Source organism: Strix aluco, chromosome 24 (assembly GCF_031877795.1).
Source record: "Strix aluco isolate bStrAlu1 chromosome 24, bStrAlu1.hap1, whole genome shotgun sequence".
NCBI lineage: Eukaryota > Metazoa > Chordata > Aves > Strigiformes > Strigidae > Strix > Strix aluco.
The window spans coordinates 10386511-10411649 of NC_133954.1; the positions used below are offsets into that span (position 1 = coordinate 10386511).

The following is a 25139-nucleotide window of genomic DNA, read 5'->3' on the forward strand; positions in this document are numbered from 1 at the left end:
GCTGTGCTGAGGGGGGAGGAGGGGGACGACCGGCAGCACCGGAACAACCTTTTCCTCCGTCCTTCCAATAAAACTTTCTCCCTCGGGCTCCTCAGAGGTGGGTCCGGGGGCCCGGGCCGCCCCTTCCCGTCCAGCGGCGCCCTGAGGGCCGCGGCCGCCCCGCCCCGCTCCCCGGGCGGCCGCTGCACTTCCGCCTGCCCTCGGCCGCTGCGGTGCCGCCCCGCGGCGCTTTCGGTTCCGCCTCGGGCTCGGCTGCTGCCCGCGGCGGGAGCCCGGTAAGCGGGGGGGGGGCGGGGGGCGGAGGGGCCGGGCAGTGCCCGGGGGGGGCGGTGCGGGTTCGGTGCTGCGAGCGGCGGGGTCGAGCCGGACCCGCGGTGCTCGGTGGAGGCGGGCGGGGGGGGGGTGCTGCGGTCTCGCCGGGCTCGGCCGCCGCTCTGCGAGCGCTCCCCGGCAGGGCCGCGGGCGGGCGGGGTTGCGGCGAAGCCGGGAGGCGGCCGGGGCGGGACGCGGAGGGTGAACTTCACCCGCTGCGCCTCGCGCTCGGTGCTGCCGGGACCCGCCCCTGAGTCTCCGGCTTCCGCGGGGCTTGTCCCGGCTCTGGGAGCAGCCGCCGCTCCTCCGAACGGCCGGGAAACGGTAACGGGCAGTGCCGGTGAAGCTGCAGCTTCGCTGCCTGCGGCCCTCGGGAGACCGGAGACGGGGACGTGCGGTGTCGTGCAGCGAGGCCCTGCTTGGGTCAGAAGGTCCCGGACCCTTCAGGCATCTCTGTTCCGCCCCGCGTGCTGCGGGAGGCCGGGGAACGCCGTTACCTGGAGCCTCCCAGCAGCGTCTTGCGGGATCCGCAGTTGGGGCAGCGGCTGCGGCCCCTCCGCCGCCGCTGCCGCTCGCACGAGACCCCGGGGCTTCCTTTGGCCTCAAAGAAAAACCTCAGCTGCTGCTGGAATCGGCCCACGCCCTGAGCCCTTGCTCTGCCGCGGTGGGTGTGAGCCCCGGTGTGTTTCACAGTAGAGCCCTGAGGGTTGTTCGCGCGGAGCCTCCGGATCCTCGGCAGATGTAGCAGCTGCTGTTTATCAAAGCAAAACATCCCACCGACATCTGAGCTGCTGAAACGAGACTGCCTGGAGGAACGACTGGCACAGGTAGGAAACTGCATTCACCTGATGTCTTTGTGATGAAAGATAGTTGCTTTTCCTCAGCTTGGTATTGTTAATGCTTTTAGGAGGGTTACTGGGAGCTGATGTAAAAATTTTTGATTGTCAGAAGCCTGGGAAAACGAGTTCATCTGTATTTTTAACTCTTAATAGAATCTAAAGATAGTCTGGTTTACCTGTTTTTAGATTCTGCTGTGCACTGTTTGACTTTAGTCAGGCTACTGTAACTAACAATGTGCCTGACTGAGAATGCCAAGGCCTTGGTGTTCAGGTGAGTTCCCTGCTGGGTGTAGGTGGATAATGACCAGTCAGGAACTTGGCAGTTCTGGGCTATGTTGGTCATCTCAAAACCTTCAGGAGCTTTGAGTCAGTGTTCCCCTGTCTTACCAAATACTATGAGATAAAGAAGAATCTGTTAAGCTATCTGGTATTCTCAGACACTTCTCCTCCAAGCAGGGTGTCTAGAAGATTGAATGTTTAAAAGAATGAGCTACTTGCAGTAACTCAGCTTTTAAAGCAACTTCAGAGCCGTGCTTTAAGAAACTTGTTAAATGGTAGGATGCTTGTGACCTACTGCAAATGCTAATGGTGCTGTTCTTGGAGGCTGTTCACAGAAACAATTTTGCTTATGTATTTTTGTGTTGGACACCTAGTGAGAATTCTTCTTTGAACCATGGGTGGAAAACTGTCACTGTTCTGGAAAACACCTGACCAAAAGGAGAGCGAAGACAAACTGATCTTACCCAGGCAACTGGATGCTGAAGATGAAATCAGGGATTACGCCAGTATCAGTGACTCTGCCACATCCTGTGCGGGCACTGCACGTCGAAGCTACGTCAACTGTCCAACCTGTCAGGGAACAGGAAGGATCCCTGGGGGTGGGTGGTGTTTCTGTGTGCTGTGTCAGTGCTGCTCAAGCCTCTGAGCTTGATACGTGTCTCATTGCCCGAAGACCTTGGCTGAACCAGTTGGTCTTTATTGCATCCTGTCTAGGAACGTCTGTCTTGGTACCTCCAGCTCGCTGGTGGCTTCTGGGGGCTGCCTCTGTTGGGGGAGGATGGGGTGGGAAGGCTGGTAGTGCTGTTTCTGGGTGATTGCTCAGAGCCCACCCTGGAGCCCCTGGGGAGTTTGTTGTTTCTGCCCAGAGATGGGAATGCTCAAACTGAAAGTTTAGTTGCATCACATTTGCCTTCGGACAGCATCACCTGTGAAGTGAGTGCAGATGGACACCGGCTGCTGTGCAGTGTCCTGCAATACAATTTACATTATCTACTTGTGTGCTTAGTGTGGTCTCTGATCTGCTGCCACCTCTTTCAGAGCAAGAGAAGCAGCTGGTGGCTCTGATTCCGTATGGTGACCAGAGGCTGAAGCCTAGACGAACGTAAGTCCTGTTAAATTTTCCTCTTTTCTCATCTTTTGAATGTTTCTTCTGCATATGAAGGAAAGTCTCAGTCCTCTGGGTGTTTTGTGCTCTGTCCTGCAGCAAGCCTGGTGTTTACTGTGTGTTTCCAGCAATAGTAGATGTTAAACAGTCTGCATGCAGCTGTTGGGGGTTCTCTAGCATTTTGTACTGTAATGCACCATGTCAGTGTGTGGGACTCTACCCTGCTTCTGCTGTGACCTGGTAGCTGGCAAATGGTTCTGCACATACCCATCTGTTTCTGGCACCCAGGCTTTTATTATCTCCTCCCTCTGAGCAGGAGCAGAACTGCAGGTGCTTGCCTCTGACCAAGAGAATGATTGTGGCCCTGGTGCTGTTTTGTAGGAAACTCTATGTATGTCTTGCTGTGACAACCTGCCTGCTGACAACATCTCTCAGTATTTTCTTCCTATTTCCTCGCTCCATTACTGTGCTGCCTGCAGGACTGAACGCCTCCTCTGTTGGCTTCAATGCCACCACCACCAGTATATACCTCAACATGACGGTAAGTGCTCAGCTCACAGTGGATCTGAAGGGCTCCCTGCTATCCCCAGTGCCACTCCACGTGTAGGCCTGATTGCTGTCTGAAGTTAGTCTCGCCATTTCCACCATCTCGGTCCACTCTGGCTGCTCGGAATCGATGTCCAGAGCATATTACAGCGTCAGAGGCGTGGCTGGCCTGGCTGCAAGCGAGCAGGTCGCACAGAGTGGCCCAAGGGGCTGTATAGAAGAAGCACTGTGACTAATTCTGGGAATCCTTTTTGTCTTGCATCCTTGAGCTGCTCGGTTGTCTCCCTTTGACTGTCACGGGAGACAGTGCAGCGTACGTGCCTTTGTGGCCTGGCAGGATGGATGTCTGAGGGTTGGAAAGGGAGGATGCAGCCGGTGTTGGCTGTGAGGTCGTAGCAGGGATATAATTTAAAGTAGCTTTGCAATGGTAATGAATGGCCCTGCTGCAAGGTGATTTGTGTTTTGGGGTTGTTTTTTTGTTTCTCTCTAGAACGTGCTGAACATAACTAATAACAACTTCTACCCCGTCGCTGTTGCGCAGCTAGACATAGAGGTTTTGCACCAGTCCCTAGTAGTAGGGAAGAGCACCATGAAAACCCTGCTGAATATGAGCCCTTTGCAGAGCGGCCAGGTGAGCTCTGCGGTTTGTTGCATTTTCTCCTAAACTAATCTGGACGTCCCAGACAGGGAGTTGCTTATTGTATGCTTGATCCATTGTCATCTGCCTGCCTGTTACTCAAAGCTTTCCCACGTGCAGCATCCCACATCCCGCTTTGGGAAGGGGTGTTGTAAGAATTTCTGTGTTGCTGAGTGTGAAGCTAATACCTTCCTGAGCACGGAACATCTGTCTGCTCTTCGGGTAGTGGGCTGGGTTGTGTTCTTGACTTAAAATGATGGCAAGCTTAAAAACAGGTTAGGCAGAACCCTGGTGGGAACAGCTTGAGCGCAACTGATCCATTCTTGGTGTAAAGGTCAGGTTTGTGGCCTAGATGACCTTTTTAAGGCCTTTTTAGATATAATTTCTGATTCTATTTTCTTACCTACTGTTAAAAACAATTGTTAGGCTAAATCTTGAAATTCAGGTTCAGAGACCTAATGAGAGTCCAGTTGTCCCTATTTCAGCTCTCTGAATTGCACACAAACTAACTGTAGTTCTTGTGTACTTCCTACTTTTTCTTCTGTTTGTATTTGTAGATCTTTTATATGGTGGCCAGTAGGATAGTGGACGACAACACCTAGTGAGTAATTCTTGAAGATTTCTTCCCTTGGTTAGTAAGTAACATTAATGCTTATAGGCTTTTCATGACTAGGTTTCTTGTGCTGGTGCTGCCCGTAGAGTAAAGCTGAGTGAGTGTGTCCTTTTCAGTTTAACATGTGGAGCTGATCTGGATATAAGCCTGGCACGTCCATTTTAAACTCATTTCCTTTGCAGTTTATTGGTATTCTCTGCTTAAGTGTTGGCTCAACAATGTTGTTTTCCATACTTTCTGATGAGTAAGTGATGATACCAATTTGATGTCTGGGTTGTCAACTTTAAATGCTCCATTTGTGAGCAGCTAAAGGTACCTTGTACGAACTGCATTTCTCTGCAAAGGACCAGCAAACTATGTGAAGTTCATAGCAACCAAAGCTTCTGTGCAGACAGGGTGGTGCCCGTGCTTACTAGATCCACAGCTGGAGTCACAGCAAAAACATGTTTTACTGGGGTAGATACTGTTGTGCTTGAAGAACTTTGCCTGCATAGCTGTTGTCAGACTATTGTAAAGACAGACCTTTTTGGAGAAGCAGAGAAGTGGTGGAATCATTGAGGACAGGAGACGCGTGGTACAGGCAGCTCCTGTGAAGTAAACTCTTCTCTTTTCTCTTCTAGTAACATTTGCACCTGGACAAAAGTCAAAGTTCACAATGTTCTGCTGCATATACAGTAAGTGGTGCTTGGTTCAGAGCTATAACTAACATCCGTGTCACCTACATTGTTTCTCAGCTCCCTTTAGGAAGGTCTGCAGTCACTGTTCTTCAAGACCAGGGCTGCCTACAGCGTGCATGTGCTGTTACCCACCTAGGTGTGCTGAGGTGTGAGGAAGAGATAGCTCTCCAAGCTGCTGCTGCTGCCCTGAGAAGTCCCTTGGATTCAGGCTTACTGACAACTCAAGCTGTCCCTGTTGCTTCAGGCAAGCTGGCCTGGCAGACTTCCTCCTGGAATATTGATTGTAGCTCTTGGGAAGTAAGAGCTTGGTCTAGAGCTAGAAGTACTGACTGGTTCAGTTATGCCTTCTTGCCTTGTGGTGTTGGGGGCAGACTCATTCGGCCCAGGCTCTGTCTGGGTGTGTGGGTAACTGCCTCCAGATGTGCCGACAGCAGCTGTGAGGGCAAGGGAGGACAAAGCAGGCTCTTCTGCAGATTCCGTTGCCTGAGGCAGCTCCTGTTCAGGGGGTGGACCAGAGGACCATGCTCAGCTTGACTGTTTTAGAGTATGACAGGCCCTGCTGGGAAAGCAAACACAGGTCGGCTGATCCTCTCTGCCAAGGAGGAAGGAGCACAACTGCAGTTTTTAATACAGCTCCTACTGGGACAGGTTGTTACTGTTGTGGTCTGAGTTAGAACTAAACCAGGTATGTGAGACGGAAGCTCTTACAAGGTATGGCAGTACTAGAACACCTTCACACAGCCATGAAAGAAGAATGGTCTTCATTAGCTGAGTTTAAGCCACTTCAGAAAACTGCAGCAGAGGTTGTTTCCTCGTGTGGCCTGTGTCCACTAGAGATGTCCCTGCACGCTCCAGGTTGTGAGCCCGCTTGTGCAGGATGGACCTCTAGGTTCACCATCTGCAGACTGTTGTCAGTGAGTCTGTGATTTCTTCAGGAAGGAGGAACTGCTTTTGCATCAGGGTCTCATGTGCTTATCTAAAGCCAGGGCTTCACCTGCTGCATCTGGAAAAGGACTGTGAGTATTAGGAAAAGTGTTTGATTGGAGAAAGTATGTGGATCTCTTGGAGGCACGCCAGGCTGGAATTCTCCCAAGTCACTAAAGAAACGTCACTGGCAATCTCCTGAAACACAGGTGTTTAAATCTTGGTCTTCCATTGGAATTTGAAGGGTTGTATTGTCAAGTTTCTTGTTTTATGGGTCTTAATGCAGGTTTTAACTGCACTCAGTGCTGAGTGATGTGAAGTTTAAACAGGTAAAGTATGCAGAGAAGCCCCAGGCTACTCAAAGCACGGTAAAAATTTTGGACAGTGTGGAGAACGGCTCTGGCTGTTAAGGCAACCTTGTCCTCCTTAGCTGATGCTGTGGGCTGACAGGACCTTTGCTCTCTCTACCTGCCAGCTCCCCATTAGCCAGAAGCTGAAGATGATTCCAGTCATCTTTACACTTTTCTGCACCACATCTCCTCCTGCTGATATTACCCACCGATGGATTGCATAGTGTTAGGAAAAACTACTTGATGCAAATGGCTCTTGAGGTGGCACAGGACAGCGACTCAAACACACATGCTTTTGTTTCGCTAACTCCTTGAACAGCCATCCACTGTGACACTTTGGGAACAAGTAAATGGTGAAATGGCACAGGAGTGTTATGCTGAGGTAGGAGGTCTTAATGGGCTTCTAGAATGGCCAAAGCACCTGCTGCAACGGTAGTGATCTTGTAAAAGTTTTCTTTAATGCAGTCTGAAAGATGCTTTCCCTCTCTAACACGTGAAATTTTGCTGAGGGTGTTCTGGGGCTACATAATAGGGACAAAACCAGATGGCAGTGGGAGCTCACCATGGGACCTTTACATTGTAAGAAGTCTCATCTGGGACAATCACAAGTGCAGTTCTGGTCTCGTTTTGCCTTGCAGGGGTACCCTGACCTGCACGTACCTGTGTCATTCAGAGCAGCTGGCTTTTGAAGACTACCAGTACGTGGACTGCCGGGGGAATGCCACGCTACCTCGCCCATCGTACCACCGCCTGCCATGACTGGGACAGGTGGGCAGAGCTTTTGGGTGTAGCATATTCCACCACAAAGGCAAGTCACAGGGAGACAAACTTCTGGGATGACTTCTTAATCTGAGTTTAAAACAGGAGACTCGGTGTTTTCTGGGTAAGACTTCCATCTCTCATGCAAAGATAGTAACACACTTGGCCTTATGAACATGGACTCTGCTGCCCTCAGATTGCAGCTTTTGTTTTTCAGTGCCTTATCGTGGCTGACGCCTCGGCAGTGACCAGGGCATGGGGTGTCTCTGCGCGGCTCATCGGAGTGAGCCACGCTGTGTTTCACTGCTACTTTGGAGGCAGCACCCTACTAGTCAGACTAACTCTAGTTGTTTTCTCCTTGCATAATTTTGCACTTCTGTCCTGAATTTAAGTGTTTCATAACTTCAAAAAGGAGGACTACGATGAGACTTTTTGGCTGGATTGCATCTGCATCACCAGAATCTAATGATACTTACCTGCACAAGAGCAAGAAGCAGGACTGATGTCTCTGAGTCTTAAGAAAAACTACTACATGTCATATCAAAATGAGAGTGACTCTTGGGTGACTGCTGTTTTAAGCTGTCCAGTATAGCAGGTGAACATAGGCGTTTCTGTATACATGTGTTTTTAAAACAAGCTCATCCATAGCTGTTCCTTAACAGCGGCCATTTCCACGGGAAGAAAATGCATTTTGTATCACGAACCAAAAGATTGCTGCTTTCCCGCCAGTGGTGTTTGGTGGTCAGCACATGCTGTTTGTTGTATTTTCTTGTATGTTTTGGCATTTAATGCTTTCAACTTGAAGAAGCATGAGAGAGTTCACCTCTGACTAGAAAAGCTTAGTTTGCACAAATGTCAGGAAACAGCTGGTTTTGGGGCTGTGGTGTGTTAGGGTTTTGGTTTTTTTTTCTTTTTGCCTAAAGCTGTAGAACTACCCAACAGACTTTACAGAAGGAACAGCCCTGCAAGCCTTCTCTCACAGTTGTATCCCCCAAACGATGGAGGGGTTAAACGTTATTCCTGAGGTTCTGGTTTAGATGCTGCCCGATGCATTCTAGATGGTAAAATAGGAGCCTGGGAGTTACTCAGCAGTTGGGCATTTTCCTGCATCTGTCCCACTGAAGGATAGAACCAAACTGTCGGAGTAGTTGAAGATTATGGAAGAAAGTCTCTGATCCTGTCTTTGAAATATGCTTCTTAAACCACCGCCTCTTAGAGCTGTTGCAGAGGGGTGCTCCCCTCTCGTGCCATCCCTTGAGATCACACTGAAACGGGAACGAGTCGCCTTCCTCCCTCCAGCAGGGATGAAGAAGCTCCATGTCCCATTCCGAAACCCTCACGGCTCATCACCTCTCTTAAGTCCTTTTTGTTTTGCCCTGTCGTTGATTCTGCTCTGCACCTCCCTCCCCTGCTCTGGTGCTTCTCTACAGCTCTTCCCTGTCCACCAATGAAGGGCTCCTGCCGCCAGGGACCGAGCTCTTTGCGGGGCGGCTCTTCGCCCTTGTAGCCGCTGCGCAGTCCCCGGGAGGCGGCAGCTTCTCCGTCAGCGGGAGCGGAGAGCCTTCACGGCCTGGCCGAGACCGGCGGAAATGGACGGCCGCCGGGGCTGAGGCGGGGAGCGGCGGCCCGCTCTGCCCCTGCCGCCGGGGCAGCGCGGGGGAGCTCTGCGGCCCGGCCCACCCCGCCGCTTTCCCTGCTGAGGGCGGCCGGGCGCAACCCATCGGCGAAGGACCCCGAGCGGGCCCGGCCCGGGCCCCGCCTCCCCCCGCCCCTCCGGGCCCCGCCGCGGGTGGTGCCGGAACCCGCGTCCCTCGCGCCCGCCCCGGATGCGGAAGTGGCGTCGGGGCGCGCGGCCCGGCGGGATCATGGCGGAGCTGGTGGCGGCGGAGGAGCTGGCGAAGCTCGAGTACCTGTCGCTCGTCTCCAAGGTCTGCACCGAGCTGGACAATCACCTGGGCATCAACGACAAGGACCTGGGTGAGCGCGGCACCGGCCCGCGGCGGGAGGGGCTGTTGCAGCCGTTGCTGTCGGCCAGGACGCGCTTTGCGAAGGGCCTTTTCGAATTCAGAAAAAAACCCTGATTGTTCCTCAAAAAACTTGTCGCGAGCGAACGCCTCGGTCTGGGCTCCCGCGAAGGAGCGTGGAAGCCGCTGCGGGCAGATGGACCGGGCGGGTGACGGCGCTGCCGGGGGAGCAGCCGGTACCCAGATAGGAAGTGCTTGTGCTGCCTTTTCATCGTCTGTTCTAATTTATTTTCTGCTTCTTCTTTACAGCCGAGTTTGTGATAAGTCTTGCTGAGAAAAATACTACATTTGACACATTTAAAGCAGTTCTTCTAAAGAATGGTGCCGAGTTCACTGTAAGCGAGATCTGAGCGTTATTTCTGTGTTGTTCTTGTCCTGGTATATTTTATAGAGCCTTTTGTTTTAAAGAAATAGGTGTGAGGAGTCATTGGTTTTCTTCAGTTAGAAAAATGTGCACTAATTAGCTTCTAAGTATTCCTGTATCATTAAGCCAAGCTTCCTCCTCCCTCCTTCCTTTTTTAAAACTTTTGTAGTCTTTGCAAAGCATCTTTCTGAGGACTCGAGCTGCTTATTGTCTCATTGAGGGTATAAAATATGGAAGGAACAAATTTTCACAAAGGCAAATGTTGTTGTAGGGTTTTCTGTGGTACTTAGATGCTGGGTTCATGAGTTCCTCAGAAATAACTGGGTGGATTAAACAGGTCTTTAAAAAATGACAAATAGAAAAGTCACTTACATGGGATTATCATAATGATTTTCAGATTCAATTTATTATGTCATCTTAGGATGTATGTGAAGACCAGTGATACTTTCTGAAAATAACCAGCATCTTCAGAATTGAGGTTTTTTTGTCCTGCTAATAAACCCTCAGTTGTGCCTTCTAATACAAAAGTGTTGCAGTTATTTCTTAAAGTATTTTATTAAATTTTTCAGGATTCCCTTATTAGTAATTTGTTACGGCTCATACAGACAATGCGGCCTCCACCGAAACCATCTACGAGCAAAGGTACACACAATCTTGTCCGTCTATCAGTTCAGTGTAAAAAGAAAAACAAAACCTTTTGTCTTTTGTAGCTTTTGGCTATCTTTGGTAAGATTGATATAGTTATTGTTCTAGTCTTGTAAGGCGAGACTTTGCAACGTACTGTTGCGGTGGGAGTCTCTCTGTTGTTAGTGGTAGATTGACAAAGCCGTTTAAGTGCCAAAAACGTGCTGAGTACACTATTTAGAGTATTTATGTATTTTACAGATTCACTAATAATCAGAATTTTATTTGTAGGAAGGTAACATTGTGATCTTTGAGTTAAGTCTCTGTAAAATATCAACATTTGTATTCAGGTGAAAGTTAAACTTTATATTCAGTTACAGAAAAATCAAGAGCGAATTGTTCTAGCTCTTCTGAGTTTTGGCATTTTTTTGTTTGTCTGTTTTGTTTTGAATCTCAAAATCAGAGACAGTTGTCAAACCCAAATCAGAGAAGGAGAAGTTGAAGGAATTGTTTCCAGCCCTTTGCAGGCCAGACAATCCCAACATCAGGGTAAGGTCCTAATTTCAGATTTCTTTTGTATGTGAAAACATAATTTATTTTTTTCCCCGTTTCCCTTAGTTTTAAGTTCTTTCACGTTAACATCTCTCCTGCTAACACATGGATAGAAGCGAACGATGAGAAATGAAATACAGAAGAGGTAGAAGGCTGGTATTATTGCATACAGTTGTTAAGACTAGCTGTTACTGTTTTGCAGAATACCTGGAAGATGAGGCTCTTGTGACATGAAATTTGTAGCCTGTCCTTTTTTACATAATGTCTAAAAAAGTAACAAGGGATTACAAACTAGATAAGAATTTTGGACATTCATTTGCTACGAGGGACTTGCATTTTGTATTTCTGTAATAATTTGAGGTGTTGAGATGAAGCTGTCTTTTGTATAAAAGCAGAATTGGCTCAATGTTGTGGCAGAATAGGGGGACAGCTTTATTACTTTTTTCCCCCCTACATCATGTATTTTATCTGATCTTTTTTTAATCTTATATTCCTTCTAAATAGATATGTATGTGATTATCCTTTCTGTAGATTAATTCTCTGTGACAGACTTTTTATCAGCCCTCTTAGAGGATGGTTCTCTGTTCTTGCAGAACATGCTGGATGAAGATGATGTGAAAGTTGCAGCTGATGCCCTGAAGGAACTCGAAGCTCTGATGCCTAGTGCAGACAGACAGGGCAGGCAGAGGAGCAGCGACCACCGGTGGGTTTCGGGTGTGTCTTTGTGGGATGGGTATTGGCAGTGGTATTGCTTGCTTGTTCTCTTCTTACGTGGAATTTCACTGCAAATATGTAATGTTTGTTAGGGCAAAGAAAAAGAGGAAGAGCCGGAGTCGTAGCAGGGACAGGAAGCGAAGGCGCAGATCTCGCTCTAGGTCTCGCTCTAGGACTTGGGATAGGAACAGGGGAAAATCCAGATACCGGTCAAGGAGCAGAAGTCAGAGTCCCAGTAGAGACCGTAAGGATCGAGAGAAGTACGTGGAGAAGAGCAACGAGAGATGGAGAGACAAGCACATTGACCGCCCACCGCCTGAGGAGCCTTCCATTGGAGACATTTACAATGGCAAGGTCACAAGTATAATGCAGTTTGGATGCTTTGTGCAGCTGGAAGGACTAAGGTACCTTCTGACGTTCACAACAAATCTGGTACTATTCCATCTGAGTTCTCTTTTCTGCTAGCATCTTAAAGAGGGGCTACAATAAGGTATGCTGGGTTTTGATGCCAAACTGGAAGTCTGTTTCAGAAAAATAAATTGGATAGCAGAGAATGTTCTTCTTATAAAGAACAGTTTATGAATGTACACAACCAACCAGTTGACAACAAAATATTTTAATCGAGACTCTGACTGATCTGAAAGACTGTCGAAGCAATAACGTACAACATTTCACGCCCTTCTGTTTCGCTGACAGGAAGCGTTGGGAGGGCTTGGTCCACATCTCAGAGCTTCGAAGAGAAGGACGAGTTGCCAATGTCGCCGATGTTGTGAGCAAAGGACAAAGAGTAAAAGTCAAAGTGTTATCCTTTACTGGATCCAAAACCAGCCTGAGCATGAAGGTATGGAACACATTTTATAGTGCTTATAAGTAAAGTTTGTGGTGCTAAAATTTTTGAAGATTATGCCTCTTTTTGCTATTTTTTGCTCTTTTTGATGAAAACTAATACGTAACCCTTGAAGTGGGAGTCTAAAAAATTGAGTTGCTGTTCTGTATTTAAGTGGCCTATTACTTTTTGCTCATTTTCTGTAGGTTCACAGAATCAACTAGGTTGGAAAGGACATTGAAGATCATCTAGTCCAACCATTAACCTAACACTGCCAGTTCCCATCTACACCATATCTCTCAGCGCTATGTCGACCCTACCCTTAAACACCTCCAGGGATGGGGACTCTACCACCTCCCTGGGCAATCCATTCCACTGCCTAATAACCCGTTCTGTAAAGAAATACTTCCTGACATCTAGTCTAAACCTTCCCTGGCGCAACTTGAGGCCATTCCCTCTTGTCCTATCGCTTGTTACTTGGTTAAAGAGACTCATCCCCAGCTCTCTGCAACCTCCTTTCAGGTAGTTGTAGAGGGCGATGGGGTGCCCCTCAGCCTCCTCTTCTCCAGACTAAACACTCCCAGTTCCCTCAGCCGCTCCCCGTACGACACGTGCTCCAGACCCTTCACCAGCTTCGTTGCCCTTCTCTGGACACGCTCGAGTAATTCAATGTCCTTCTTGTAGTGAGGGGCCCAAAACTGAACACAGTAATCGAGGTTCTTTGTTTTGATGCATTGTTCTTAACAATTTTTTGACTTGATGTGTTAGCTGAGTGGCAAGGCAAACCTCAAGCTGCTGCTATGTTTGTCTTCCTTTTTCAGTACGAGAGAAGCTTTTCATTTTAAATGAAATCATTGCTATTGCCAAGGCAGAGTGTTTCAGGCCTTGGGGTAACTTACCTCACAATACCAGCTGGGGGGAAAAAAAAAAGTATGCGAAATAGCATTTTATGTGTGTGGGCTGTTGTTGGTAGTAGTTTCTCTGAGAAACGTGCTCTGCTTTTTCTCTTGTGTTAGAATAAGTACCAGTGTTAATAGATAAGGAGATGTGCAATATAGGTAGAGCTGATTGATTAATCAATCTAATGTAGGATGTTGATCAAGACACTGGGGAAGACTTGAACCCAAACCGGAGGAGAAACCTGGTTGGAGAAACCAATGAAGAAACCTCTATGAGAAACCCAGACAGACCCAGTCACCTGTCCCTGGTGAACGCCCCAGAGGTGGAGGATGATAGCCTTGAACGGAAACGCCTCACCCGAATTTCAGACCCGGAGAAATGGGAAATAAAACAGGTGCATTTTCTACTCAGGGAAGTAAGAGTGTCAGTCAGTAAAACTGCTAGGGAGTTTTCTGAACTAGAATACGGCTCCTTGATTGTCTGTTTGTGTAGCTTATTCCTTACCTCTAAATTGCTGCCTTCCTGTGATTTGGGCCTTCAACCTTAGTTCTATCTGTGAAGTTAGCCCTGCTTTTGAGCAGGAGGTTGTGTTGCGGGAGGATATCGGACTTGCACAACTCTATGAGAATTACATCCAGCAAAGCCATTTATTTTTCCAATAGTACATACTTATGCTCTCGCCAAAGCTTTTACTTCATAATTAGTAAATCAGCAATTAGACAGCTATCAACCTTTTCTCCGACCACCATCAGACCACTCTAACACGCGCTGTGCAGACTCAGCTTCTTGTTCACGCAGCGGTAACTTCTCACAGTTCAGCACTTTCCCACAGCTCAGTGTTGCAGCTGTCCATTGTTTTTCCCTGCCACCTTGGCACAACTCGGCAGTTTCTTATCTTTCTCCCAAGGCCTGTTTGTCATCAAAGCCTTGCCGCTTCTTCAGGGCTGTGCAGGGCTGACAGGCTGATGTCTCCCACAAGGTTGGACCAGGTAGCCCCCAGAGATCACTCGGACCTGGAGGATCACATCTTTATCCAGTGACACTTAGGTGGTACTTGTTCCACTGACGGTATTTAGAATAACAAAAGGACTGTTTGCTCAGAGACTGGATGACTTAGAGACTGAAAGAGATGTGCCACAGTGCAGGACCTTTCCTTTGTTCTGAAATCACAACATTCCTTTGCTCCTGTTTTACAAGTCTGGCAATAGCATTAGAACTGAGACCTCGTGGGCGTGGGTTGTGTTAGTTCATGGGGACAAATTCATGTTGTATTCATTCTTTTCCCAGATGATTGCAGCTAATGTGCTTTCCAAGGAAGAGTTTCCTGATTTTGATGAGGAGACTGGGATTCTTCCTAAAGTTGATGATGAAGAAGGTGGTATTTCCGAGTAATCTTCTTGGTGTTGTAAATTCCTTGTGTTTCTAGATGTGTTTTGATTCAGAAAGAGGTGATGATATAAGTGGATGTGAAGTATCTCCTGAGTTGCTGTCATCTTAAACATTTGGAACTAGGGTTGCTCTAGCCTTATAATTAGCGATGTTCGAATGTGCCCTGTCTGTGCGTTCTTTTTGCTTGTGGGGTTTTGACTTTTAAAACTATCTAAGCACGTAACAATCAAGAATACACAGGAAGCACTGTTTGAAGAGGTACTTTTATGTACCTGAAAGATGACGTTTAACTTTTCTATAAAAATTGTCACTTGCGGATTTTAGATGAGGACCTTGAGATTGAGTTAGTTGAAGAAGAGCCACCGTTCCTTCGAGGTCATACTAAACAGAGCATGGATATGAGTCCCATCAAAATAGTAAAGGTAAGAGATTTCCAGGACTAAACCTAATCCGCTTGATTTAATTAAATAAATATTTGGGAATTTAGCAGCCATTTTTCGACCTGGACGTTACTGAGAGCCCTGAAAAACATTACCACTGAACTGAAGATCCTTTCTTTACTTATAAAGCTGGGTTCTGACTTAACTGGTGACAGTGAAGTGGAATAATAGAACCGAAATGCACATTAGCCTGCAGCAGCAACCACTTCACATAACTGTGTTAGAACACACTTTCTCTGTTCTACTTTTTCTTACCTTTTGAAAGTAGAAGGTAGTAGAGAAGTACTTAATTTTTGTTGGTTGTGCCCATAATCCTCCTGACAGGACAGTGTAGGGGTGCTCCATATTAGTCATGACCATGGAAGTTCATGAGGCTGGGCTAATGGAAATATCCTGGAAGTCAAATAGATAAAAGGTTAACATCTTTTAAAGCATCTTCAGAAGGTGCTTCTAAAGGACAGTGATGACAGAGACCTAATCGAAGTTGAAGGGTTGGGAGTGCTTGAAGTCTTAACTTTTTCTTGCTTTTCAGAATCCAGACGGGTCCTTGTCCCAGGCTGCAATGATGCAGAGTGCTTTAGCTAAAGAGAGACGAGAACTTAAACAAGCCCAGAGAGAAGCGGAGATGGATTCTATCCCCATGGGACTCAACACACACTGGGTGGATCCCCTCCCTGATGGTATGTCTGGACACATCCAAGTGTGAACTGTGCCTTTTTTGTGGTAATTGAGCAACCCAGGAGAAATGTGTTGATACTGTGTTTGTCTGCCTCACTTGAAAAGGGAGGCAAAGAAGAAATGTTTTTTCTACAGAAGTGGAAATAGGAGTCTCAAGGGAAATGTACAGATATATCCTGCTGTCTGTCAAGGATGTGTTACTAAAAGGTGTGGTGGGTGGTGAAGCAGTTTTTTATGTGGAAATTAATGTAATAATGGGGGTATGCATGTAGGAACTTAAAAAACACTTAAACACACAAGTATAGAAGGCATAGATGATGAAACAATAGGAGCAGGATCATCAGGGTCTGTGCTGTGTGAACCTAGATGTATTGGTGAAACTGTTTCTTTTCTAGTGGATGGAAGACAAATAGCTGCAAACATGCGAGGTATTGGGATGATGCCCAATGATATCCCAGAGTGGAAGAAACATGCATTTGGTGGCAACAAAGCTTCTTATGGTAAGAAGACCCAGCTTTCCATCATTGAGCAAAGAGAGAGTCTCCCAATCTTCAGACTGAAGGAGCAGCTGATACAAGTAAGGGTCCTGAAATGGCATTCTTGTTTGAACAAGCAATATTTTAAAATAAATATTCTTGGTTTAGTTTGTTGACAGGTGAATAGCCAATTAGATAATTTTAGGTGCAGAACTGTAGCTTGGTGTAATTGTTTTAAAGAATTAGGTATATGTGTATTTTAATAAAACTCCAGATATTTACTGACATAAGTCAGAATTGAAACTAGGATCGTCGGCAAAGGATGAGTCAGCTAAATGGTTAAGTGGTTTCCTGGCTTGATCAGTAGGAACACTTGTATGATTTTTGGTCTGGGTCAGCTGGAGCAAGAGCAGTAGGTGCTCAGTCTAGTCACTGTGTTGATTTTGTTTGTTTTGTGTTTATAAATTTTGACAGTTGTATCTATTACAATCTTTTCTAGGCTGTGCATGACAACCAGATTCTGATTGTTATCGGAGAGACAGGATCTGGGAAAACAACACAGATCACCCAATACCTGGCTGAGGCGGGGTATACATCAAGAGGAAAGATTGGGTGTACTCAGCCCCGCAGAGTGGCCGCAATGTCTGTTGCAAAGAGGGTGTCAGAGGAATTTGGTTGCTGCTTGGGACAAGAGGTGAATTTGCACGTTGAAGAACATGCCAGAATAAGTATGCGGAAAAATCAGTACTGGAGCTAGTTTGCTTGTGTGGGCATGTGTCTGTTCCCTTACAGGCTGGAAAATGAGCTTGCAGAATAATCAAATGGGAATTAATGGTGCTAATAAGTTTATTCTGTATCTTCAGTTTCTGCGCAACTCTTCTCTCTAGGTTGGCTACACTATTCGATTTGAAGACTGCACGAGCCCTGAGACTGTTATCAAGTACATGACAGATGGTATGTTACTGAGGGAGTGCCTGATCGATCCTGATCTGACCCAGTATGCCATTATTATGCTGGATGAAGCCCATGAGAGGACCATACATACAGATGTGCTCTTTGGACTCCTGAAGAAGGTAACGGAGCATTTAATTTTTATTGCTTCAGTGTCCTCTGTGTGCTACGTGTGGGTAGGAGAACATAGGGAAAGGCAGGGTCACACAAATCAAGTTCATTCGTGTGCTGTCTCAGTCTCTTCTGAAGCAATAGGATTTGTAATCCAAATTTTCATAGGATGAGCCTCTGTGTGAAGACAAAGCAGGCAAAATTCAGCAGAAACAATGGGAATTGGCAGTCCAGAATGCTCATAATGACGGATGAGCAGAGGAGTGTCCTTGCTTTGCTCTTCCTTCTCTGACATAGGCTTTCTGTGATAGGTGCTGCTAGGAAAGGTTTGAAATGTGACCTTGGCAGTCAACTTTTTTAAAATTCTGCATACTGGAATGAGCTGCCTTTCTGCTCAGACGTTAAAACACATGATAGTACTGGCCATGTTTCTCTGACTTAAGTGTTATATGTTAATAGTCCCAAAGGCAATAAATGACTTGAGAACTTTTTCTTCTGCTGTAGACAGTGCAGAAACGGCAGGATATGAAGTTGATAGTGACGTCAGCAACACTGGATGCTGTGAAATTTTCTCAGTATTTCTATGAAGCGCCGATCTTCACAATTCCTGGCAGAACATATCCAGTAGAAATTCTGTACACAAAAGAGCCAGAGACAGATTATTTGGATGCCAGTCTGATTACAGTAATGCAGATCCACTTAACAGAGCCACCAGGTGAGTGGGGAATTGTCTAGGGTTATGAGCAAAATGCTCTCAGTGCTATTCTCTATGGTTCGTAAATAAAATGATGGAAAAGTTGGATGAAAGACTGAAGTATGTAGCTTCTGGCTAAGAGCTGTTGCCCAGGGACTAGCAAAAATTGGGGATTCTCTGCTTTAAATGGAAAAGGTGAGGGATGGAAATGTGGAGTTGTACTGAACAGTATTCATTCTGTGAATGTTTGAATTTGCTTCCTGTGTAGGTGACATTTTGGTATTTCTAACTGGTCAGGAAGAGATTGACACTGCCTGTGAAATCCTCTATGAGAGGATGAAATCTCTAGGACCTGATGTTCCAGAGTTAATTATCCTACCGGTATATTCAGCTTTACCCAGTGAAATGCAAACCAGGATCTTTGACCCAGCCCCACCAGGAAGCAGAAAGGTAATTTTAGTTGTGTGGCTTCATCTTCTACCGATGCGTTTTAGTAGTGGGTGTATTACACTGCTAATCATACTTCTTTTCATTCTTTTGGGGTTTTTTCAGCACTTCTGATTCCGTTAGTTACAACTTCAGACAAAATTATGTAGTTATGAAGAAAAGGTGGCTTACATGCAGCTTAGAGCATGTTTTTGGTTGTGTACATGGCTATACATGTTATCTAAGCCTTTGAAAATGTACATAAAAACACCTGGTGTAGCAAACCTCTGCGTGGAATGTTCTTTGTGTGTTTTTTAATGCTGCCTTTAAAGGATATTATCTTTAGTGAAATCTAAATGCAGTTCCCATTGGATGGATGTAAGTTTCCTACCAAACAGCTAGTGAATATCCAGAGATATATTCTGTGGAAGATTCTTCTCTAAATATGGACTGTGTTTGAGTAATAGGCAAAAATTCTCCTTGAAGTCCGTGCAGTCTACTTGCAAACTTACAATGATTTTTCACTTGCTTTTAATTATGGATTTTATCATGCTCTTTTCTCATATTGCCAAATCTAAAACAAATGTAGATACTTAAATGCTGTCGATCTTTAACTGTAGATAAAGCTGCTTTCTGTTCGTCTGTGAACACATTTTTCCTTTCAATAGTGAATGAGAGTTGCATTTCTTTACTGCTCGTATCATGTAGAATGGACTGTTTAAGTTGAGCAGCATGGTTGCCTTAGCAACCAGACACAGAACTGGTACTGAGTCAAGCTGTTGTTGGCAGGTTGTCATCGCCACTAACATTGCTGAGACATCTTTGACTATTGATGGAATATATTACGTAGTGGATCCTGGCTTTGTGAAGCAGAAAGTTTATAACTCCAAGACTGGAATTGACCAGCTGGTTGTTACGCCGATTTCACAGGTAGGCATTCTGTGTTTGACTTTTTTTTTTTTTTCCCCCCTGCCGGTAATGTGTATCTTGATGACGTGGCCTCCAAGCCCATGGAAGCAAAGTGAGGCAGTGATAAAACCACACTTTCGATAACATCCTGAGACTCCTTGAGGCTGTGCCTAAGGAACACGTACTTTCCTGAGTTGTATTGGAAATCTCTTTCTATTAATACAAATAAAATTGTGAACAATTAATCATTTTATTTTGCTTGTGTTCACCTGTGCCTGTTCGCACCTGTTCACTGAGATGCCTTCTTACCTTTAGGCTCAAGCAAAGCAGCGAGCAGGAAGGGCTGGGAGAACAGGACCAGGAAAATGCTATAGATTATATACAGAGCGTGCTTATCGAGATGAAATGCTAACCACCAATGTGCCTGAAATCCAGAGAACAAATTTGGCCAGTACAGTGCTTTCCCTGAAGGTAGGTATTTCACCAGTTTGTGGCAAGCCAACATAATCATAAGCATTTCAGTAAATGAGTCTCTGCCTTTACGAGCCTCATGAAGTACTTCTGCAATTTCACACCCTTCTAGTGAACAAAGGTGTTTTGGAAGGGAGACTGCATCAGATGCAGTTCTCAGGCACTGAGCTTGCTCCGGTGTTTTTCTGTTGAGGGTTCTAATGTCGAATATCCCCCAAAACCACAAGTCTGAGCTGCACAGAACTGTTAGTTGCAGGAGGTTTGAGAAAGAGGAATCTTACGGGCAGTACACGTTTCCTATGTAAGGTATATTTGTGTTGTTAACAGATAAGACACACTGTTTTAGAGTAGTTTTTGATCTCCAAACATACATCTTCAAAGCATGTACCATCCCTCTGGGAGTCTGCAGACTGGATCTAACCCAGTACATAGCAGCTGGGGAAGCTACTGCCTTTCCCCCTTTCTGGGAACAAGGGGAAGGGTGGAGACACATCTAGTGTCCATTGGAGCTGTCAAGCCACACTGGTCTACAAGGCAGGAAGTCCTCAAAATCAGCATTTCGCCTGTATGTCCCCTTGATGGAATCATCTTCCTCGAGAGAGATGTGCCAGAGCAACAGACTGGAAGACTGAATGGTGGGTGAAAGCCATACGTAGAAATACAGCCAAGTGTTCATGGCTGTGGTTACAGTCAGGATAAGGACGCACGGCTAGGGCTGCTTAAAGTTCTGTAGTGCCTCGTTGTTTGATGGGTATGTATCTCTGGTAGGAGTTTGGTGTCTTCCTTCTCGGTGTTTTAACTTGGGTTTTCCCCACTCCCTCTGTTCAGGCTATGGGCATCAATGATTTGCTCTCCTTTGACTTTATGGATGCTCCCCCAATGGAAACTCTCATAACTGCCATGGAGCAGCTGTACACCCTGGGAGCTCTGGATGACGAGGGACTGCTCACTCGACTTGGGCGCAGGGTAGGCAAAACAGAATACTGCTTAGCACTGGCTGGGTTGTAGATATTTAGGGGGTGACAGGAGAGTAGTTGTATAAGGATTTGCCTAGCACTGTTGGTTTCCTTTTCCTTTTATTGTCATGTTTTATTGATAGCTTTTCACTTACCATAGTTAAGTACCTTCTGCTTTTTAAGGAGCAGCTATTATTTCTCCTTATTAATAAGGTTACTTTTGTTAATGTCTAAAAATTTCCTGTGAGTATTGGGATATTCTTGCAATAGTGAGTATAGACAAATAATTTGCTTTGTGTTGAGTAAAGTTATTCTGGGCAAAGCACACTGCTTTGGAAAGGAAGCATGGAAGAAAAGGCATTGCTCTCTTTTGCACTGAGAGAACTCGAGATTTTTCCAAGATGTTGGAGGGTACCCTGAAACAGGTTTCTTGCAGATGGCAGAATTCCCCTTGGAGCCTATGTTGTGTAAGATGTTGATCATGTCTGTACATCTGGGGTGCAGTGAGGAAATGTTGACCATAGTCTCCATGCTGTCTGTGCAGAACGTCTTCTACAGGCCAAAGGTAAGGAATGCAGCCAAGGAGCAGCAGTGTTCCAGCTTGGGTGGTTTTGTGTGCCTGCCTCAAGTGTTAGTGAGCATATTTGCCAAAATAAACCTGTAGCTTGGTTAGACTGTTTGCTCGTACATTACATTTCTAATGCACCTTTTGGTTAAACACCCTGTAGCTGTGGATGTTGGTAGTTTGTTTGCAGATGGGAAGATGAAAGTTAGAACTCACATTCTCTTCTGTATTTTGCAGTAAACACATACAACCATAAACCAAGTCAGTTCCATCTCTGGAGCTCAGAGTACCTTTGTCATTTGTAGATACAGAGAATGTATTTCATCGTGGCAATCCTGTCCTTGCTGATTTCTTTTCAGTCAGCAAGCATCAGACTGTGCTGTGGTAGGATTCTTCCACAGCACACTTGTCTTTCATCCATTATTTCTTCATTATGATGGCCTGCTGCAGTTCAGTCTGTTAACTTCAGTTTTGGTCTATGTAGTTACAGTGTTTGATTAATGATGATTTATCTGCAGATTGGAGAAGTGGGGAGAGGTGGGTAGGTCAGCAGGGTCAAAGCTACTGCTTCAGCACTTTTGTTGATGAGTAATTGAGGTTGCTTCTATAGGAATAAAAAAACTAACTAGTTCAATGCGTGCATATACTTCCTACAGTATAGGTGAGCCATTTACCTTGAAGCCTCCTTTCAAAAATAGGGACTGAAATTGAATAAAAAGCATCAAGGAGGGTGTGGGGGGGAAGTTCTTCATCTTTTCTGGTCAGGTCCTTGTCACCCATGCAAGAGTGTTTAGGAGAAGTCTACGTGAGGTCTTTCCTTGGCAAGAACAGTTCTAGGCTTTGCTTTCATACGGGCATAGTTTTGGCTTAGGGAGAACAGTCCCAGTGACCTTTAGATTTTCATCACTTGGTTCTTAGTCTCTCACCATGCAAAATTGTGTGTTGTCTTCTCAGTCTTATATCATCTGTTTCTTGGTAGACTTAAAAAGTCATGGTATGAGTGACAAGGAGCCCCTGTCCTTCATGATGCACAAGGATTGTCTCTGTGATGTAGATACCTGATTGATACATGTTTTATGTGTTAGGATAAACAAGCACTTGCTGATCAAAAGAAAGCCAAGTTCCATCAGACAGAAGGTGACCACCTCACTCTGCTGGCTGTGTACAATTCCTGGAAGAATAATAAGTTTTCAAATCCTTGGTGCTATGAAAACTTTATCCAGGCCAGATCCTTACGCAGGGCACAGGACATCCGCAAGCAGATGTTGGGCATTATGGACAGGTGAGCATGTCAAGAAGGATGAGTAGCAACTTTGTTTTCTTATTGTTCTTACACTTAATAGATAAACAAAATTTGCTAATCTGATGTTGGTAGCTGCACCCAAATCTGGTAATTTTTTTCTCTCTCACTCTTGTCAGGCACAAGCTGGATGTGGTATCCTGTGGGAAGGCAACAGTTCGAGTCCAGAAGGCCATCTGCAGTGGCTTCTTCCGAAATGCAGCAAAGAAGGATCCCCAGGAAGGTTATCGGACGCTCATTGATCAACAAGTAGTCTATATCCACCCATCCAGTGCTCTCTTCAACAGGCAGCCAGAGTGGTAAGGAAGGCACTGTTACATCATTTTCTATTTCAGTTCAGACTTTCTAACTGAAAAGGTTGTGGTGTGCACTATTTGTGGAGCACAGATCAAAGTATAGGCTGCTTTCTCAGCAGTCAGAAGAGTGAGAAAAGTTTCAAGTCTGCTTTTGGCTCTTGCTGCTGCTAAAATTAATGCCTGTGGCAGAGATGAGGTTTACTTTTTGAGCTAAGTCCAGGCCTGAAGCCTGCAGTTCTGTGTTTCTGTATTGTGAAAGTGAGTTTAAAACACTTGAGTGTTGAGGCAGCAGAGGGAGAAGGGGGGAAGTGGGGGGAGAGAGAAATGTTTTAAATGGAATGAAGTAGTTCTGTGCTGAAGAGTAGTTGTGAAGTAGGAGAGGAACAAGAAGATAGCTCTTCTGGATGGTTCTTTTGGAGCTTATAAGGAGCCTTATGCTGCAGGAGAGTGAAACAGAGATAAAGGGGCCAGCCTAGGTACTCCAGCACTTGCCTTGTCTATTCCTGTTGGAAAAACTCAGTTCCAGAGTTGCTGTCCCTTTTCACAGGGTGGTGTATCATGAACTGGTGCTGACCACTAAGGAATATATGCGTGAAGTGACGACTATTGATCCTCGCTGGCTGGTGGAATTTGCACCAGCTTTCTTTAAGGTTTCTGATCCAACCAAGCTGAGCAAACAGAAAAAGCAACAGCGGCTGGAGCCCCTGTACAATCGCTACGAGGAGCCCAATGCTTGGAGGATATCACGCGCGTTCAGACGGCGATGAGCCCGGCTCCCTCAGGGACTCTTTTGGGGTTATGTTTGTGGGACTGTGATTTTTGCACTGCTGCAAGTGTCCCGAAAGAAAGCTTACCTACAAAATGAACAGAAAATAAGTGTTCCAGAGCAAAAGCACAAGGGGGCGATGTGTGCTCGTGTCAGCTGCCCCTCAGATTTCACAGCTCCCTGACAAATGTCCTGGGTCTCCTCAGTGTGTTGCATCATTTCAGAAATGGTTCTTGGAGCACTTCTTTAGTCATTCCCCTTTTAAGAGACAGAATCTTAGACTCGGAAATCGGGGCGCTGAGATGAACAACAACAAAAAGATGATTAAAAAATAGTTGTTCACCAACCTAACTGTGTTCTGAATGACCAGACAAATAGAGGCTGGAATGGTTTGTTTCTTTACCCTGCTAAAAGGGTTTTATTTCTACTTAAGATCTTGGACAGCGGCTGTTTTTTGGGAGCTGCTTGTTCTCCATTTTTCCTATTTTAGGCATTTTCCTGTTCAGTGTAACTATTTGTCTTTTATGCAAGCCATCTGTGGTGAGATATTTAGTATCTGTGGCTTTGGGATAAGGCAGGAAAGATCCCTTGAAACCCAGCTAGAATGTCAGTTATACTTGGACAATGGCACAGGTCAGACTGCAAGTCTTATCCTTCATCACCATCTCCTCCATGCTGAAGGCTAGTATATCAAACGGTAATTAACCACATCCACCCTGTAGCACGGCTCTGTCTGTGAACTAAGTGGTTACAGATGTTTAGCCTTTCTATACAATATGTCATGTGTTTTATTTCCACTTACAATGTTTGGTGACATCACAACTGTTGGGTTTTTTTTAATAGAATATGCTCTTACAGCTAAAATGTCTGTAAAACATTGTGTAACAGTTCCTCATTTAAAAAGGATTGACTATCCAGTGCGTACTATGTCATGCTGAAGCTGTCTGTAAATTATTTTTTCTGTTGCAAACAGATGAAACTTACTTGGTTCCATAGCTGCAGATACCCATTTGTTTTTTTTTTTTTCCCAAAGCTGGGACATTTGCTGAAATTATTGTTGAAATGAGTAGTATGAAGTTGGCTGGTTGTTTTACACTCACTGAATTTGAAGAATGTTTCACACTGGGAAGCAGCTATATTGGAAATCTGTATCTGTGTACAGAGGTGGGCAGGGATGTTGTGTATACTGTTTTGTTATGTTGTATAAATGCCTTGAGCTTTCCTGTAGCGTTACATCTTCATAAAGTTAAATAGAATTAGAAAGTTTGTAAGTCTTTTCATTATGGCATTAGGCAGAGAAGGTTGTCCTATTGGATACTCTTCCAAGCATATTTTCCTTCCACGAACTCTGCAGCTGTGTCTGTTACTGTTTTCTATGAATATTTGCACTTGACTTTCAAGAATCAAATGAAAGATGTAAAAGAGAAAATGTACACAATGAAAGTCCCAGTTGTACAGCATAACCTGAGGTATTTCTGTTCCAAATTAATTTTGTATTTGCCTCTCCAGTGTAGCCTCTTTCTGACTTATGGCAGGGGGAAGATGCATCAACAGAGAGGACTTTCTTTTTTAAAGTGAACAATTGTCATCTGTTTTGTGTGCATTATTTCTTTCCTTGGTGTAATTTTTTCAGTAATATCCTTTAATTTGTTTACAGAAACTTTTC

The 25139-nt window shown here is 45.5% G+C and overlaps 2 protein-coding genes across 5 annotated transcripts; both read left to right on the top strand.

The window, feature by feature from the left end:
- The first annotated feature begins 47 nt into the window (after nucleotides 1–47).
- Nucleotides 48–7789, top strand: TMEM106A (transmembrane protein 106A). Its single transcript, XM_074849417.1, has 9 exons — nucleotides 48–275; nucleotides 1006–1139; nucleotides 1805–2029; nucleotides 2469–2532; nucleotides 2917–3076; nucleotides 3572–3712; nucleotides 4276–4319; nucleotides 4952–5005; nucleotides 6921–7789. Exons 3-9 carry the CDS (start codon nucleotides 1825–1827, stop codon nucleotides 7039–7041), a joined length of 789 nt encoding a protein of 262 aa, XP_074705518.1. The 5' UTR covers nucleotides 48–275; nucleotides 1006–1139; nucleotides 1805–1824; the 3' UTR covers nucleotides 7042–7789.
- Nucleotides 7790–7961: 172 nt separating this feature from the next.
- Nucleotides 7962–24736, top strand: DHX8 (DEAH-box helicase 8). Of its 4 annotated transcripts, none has more exons than XM_074849410.1 (23): nucleotides 7962–9018; nucleotides 9315–9400; nucleotides 9999–10071; nucleotides 10517–10602; nucleotides 11199–11308; nucleotides 11412–11723; nucleotides 12016–12160; nucleotides 13236–13439; nucleotides 14333–14420; nucleotides 14759–14856; nucleotides 15407–15554; nucleotides 15948–16129; nucleotides 16528–16722; nucleotides 16916–17101; nucleotides 17595–17805; nucleotides 18053–18234; nucleotides 19000–19140; nucleotides 19435–19590; nucleotides 20419–20556; nucleotides 20983–21111; nucleotides 22197–22393; nucleotides 22531–22710; nucleotides 23255–24736. In XM_074849410.1, the coding sequence occupies exons 1-23, from the start codon at nucleotides 8868–8870 to the stop codon at nucleotides 23472–23474; spliced, it is 3618 nt and encodes a 1205-aa protein (XP_074705511.1). In that variant the 5' UTR covers nucleotides 7962–8867; the 3' UTR covers nucleotides 23475–24736. The 4 variants fall into 4 exon arrangements, with proteins under 4 accessions (XP_074705511.1, XP_074705514.1, XP_074705513.1 ...); XM_074849412.1 differs by having other exon boundaries at nucleotides 8887–8969; XM_074849413.1 differs by lacking the exon at nucleotides 11412–11723.
- Nucleotides 24737–25139: the final 403 nt, after the last annotated feature.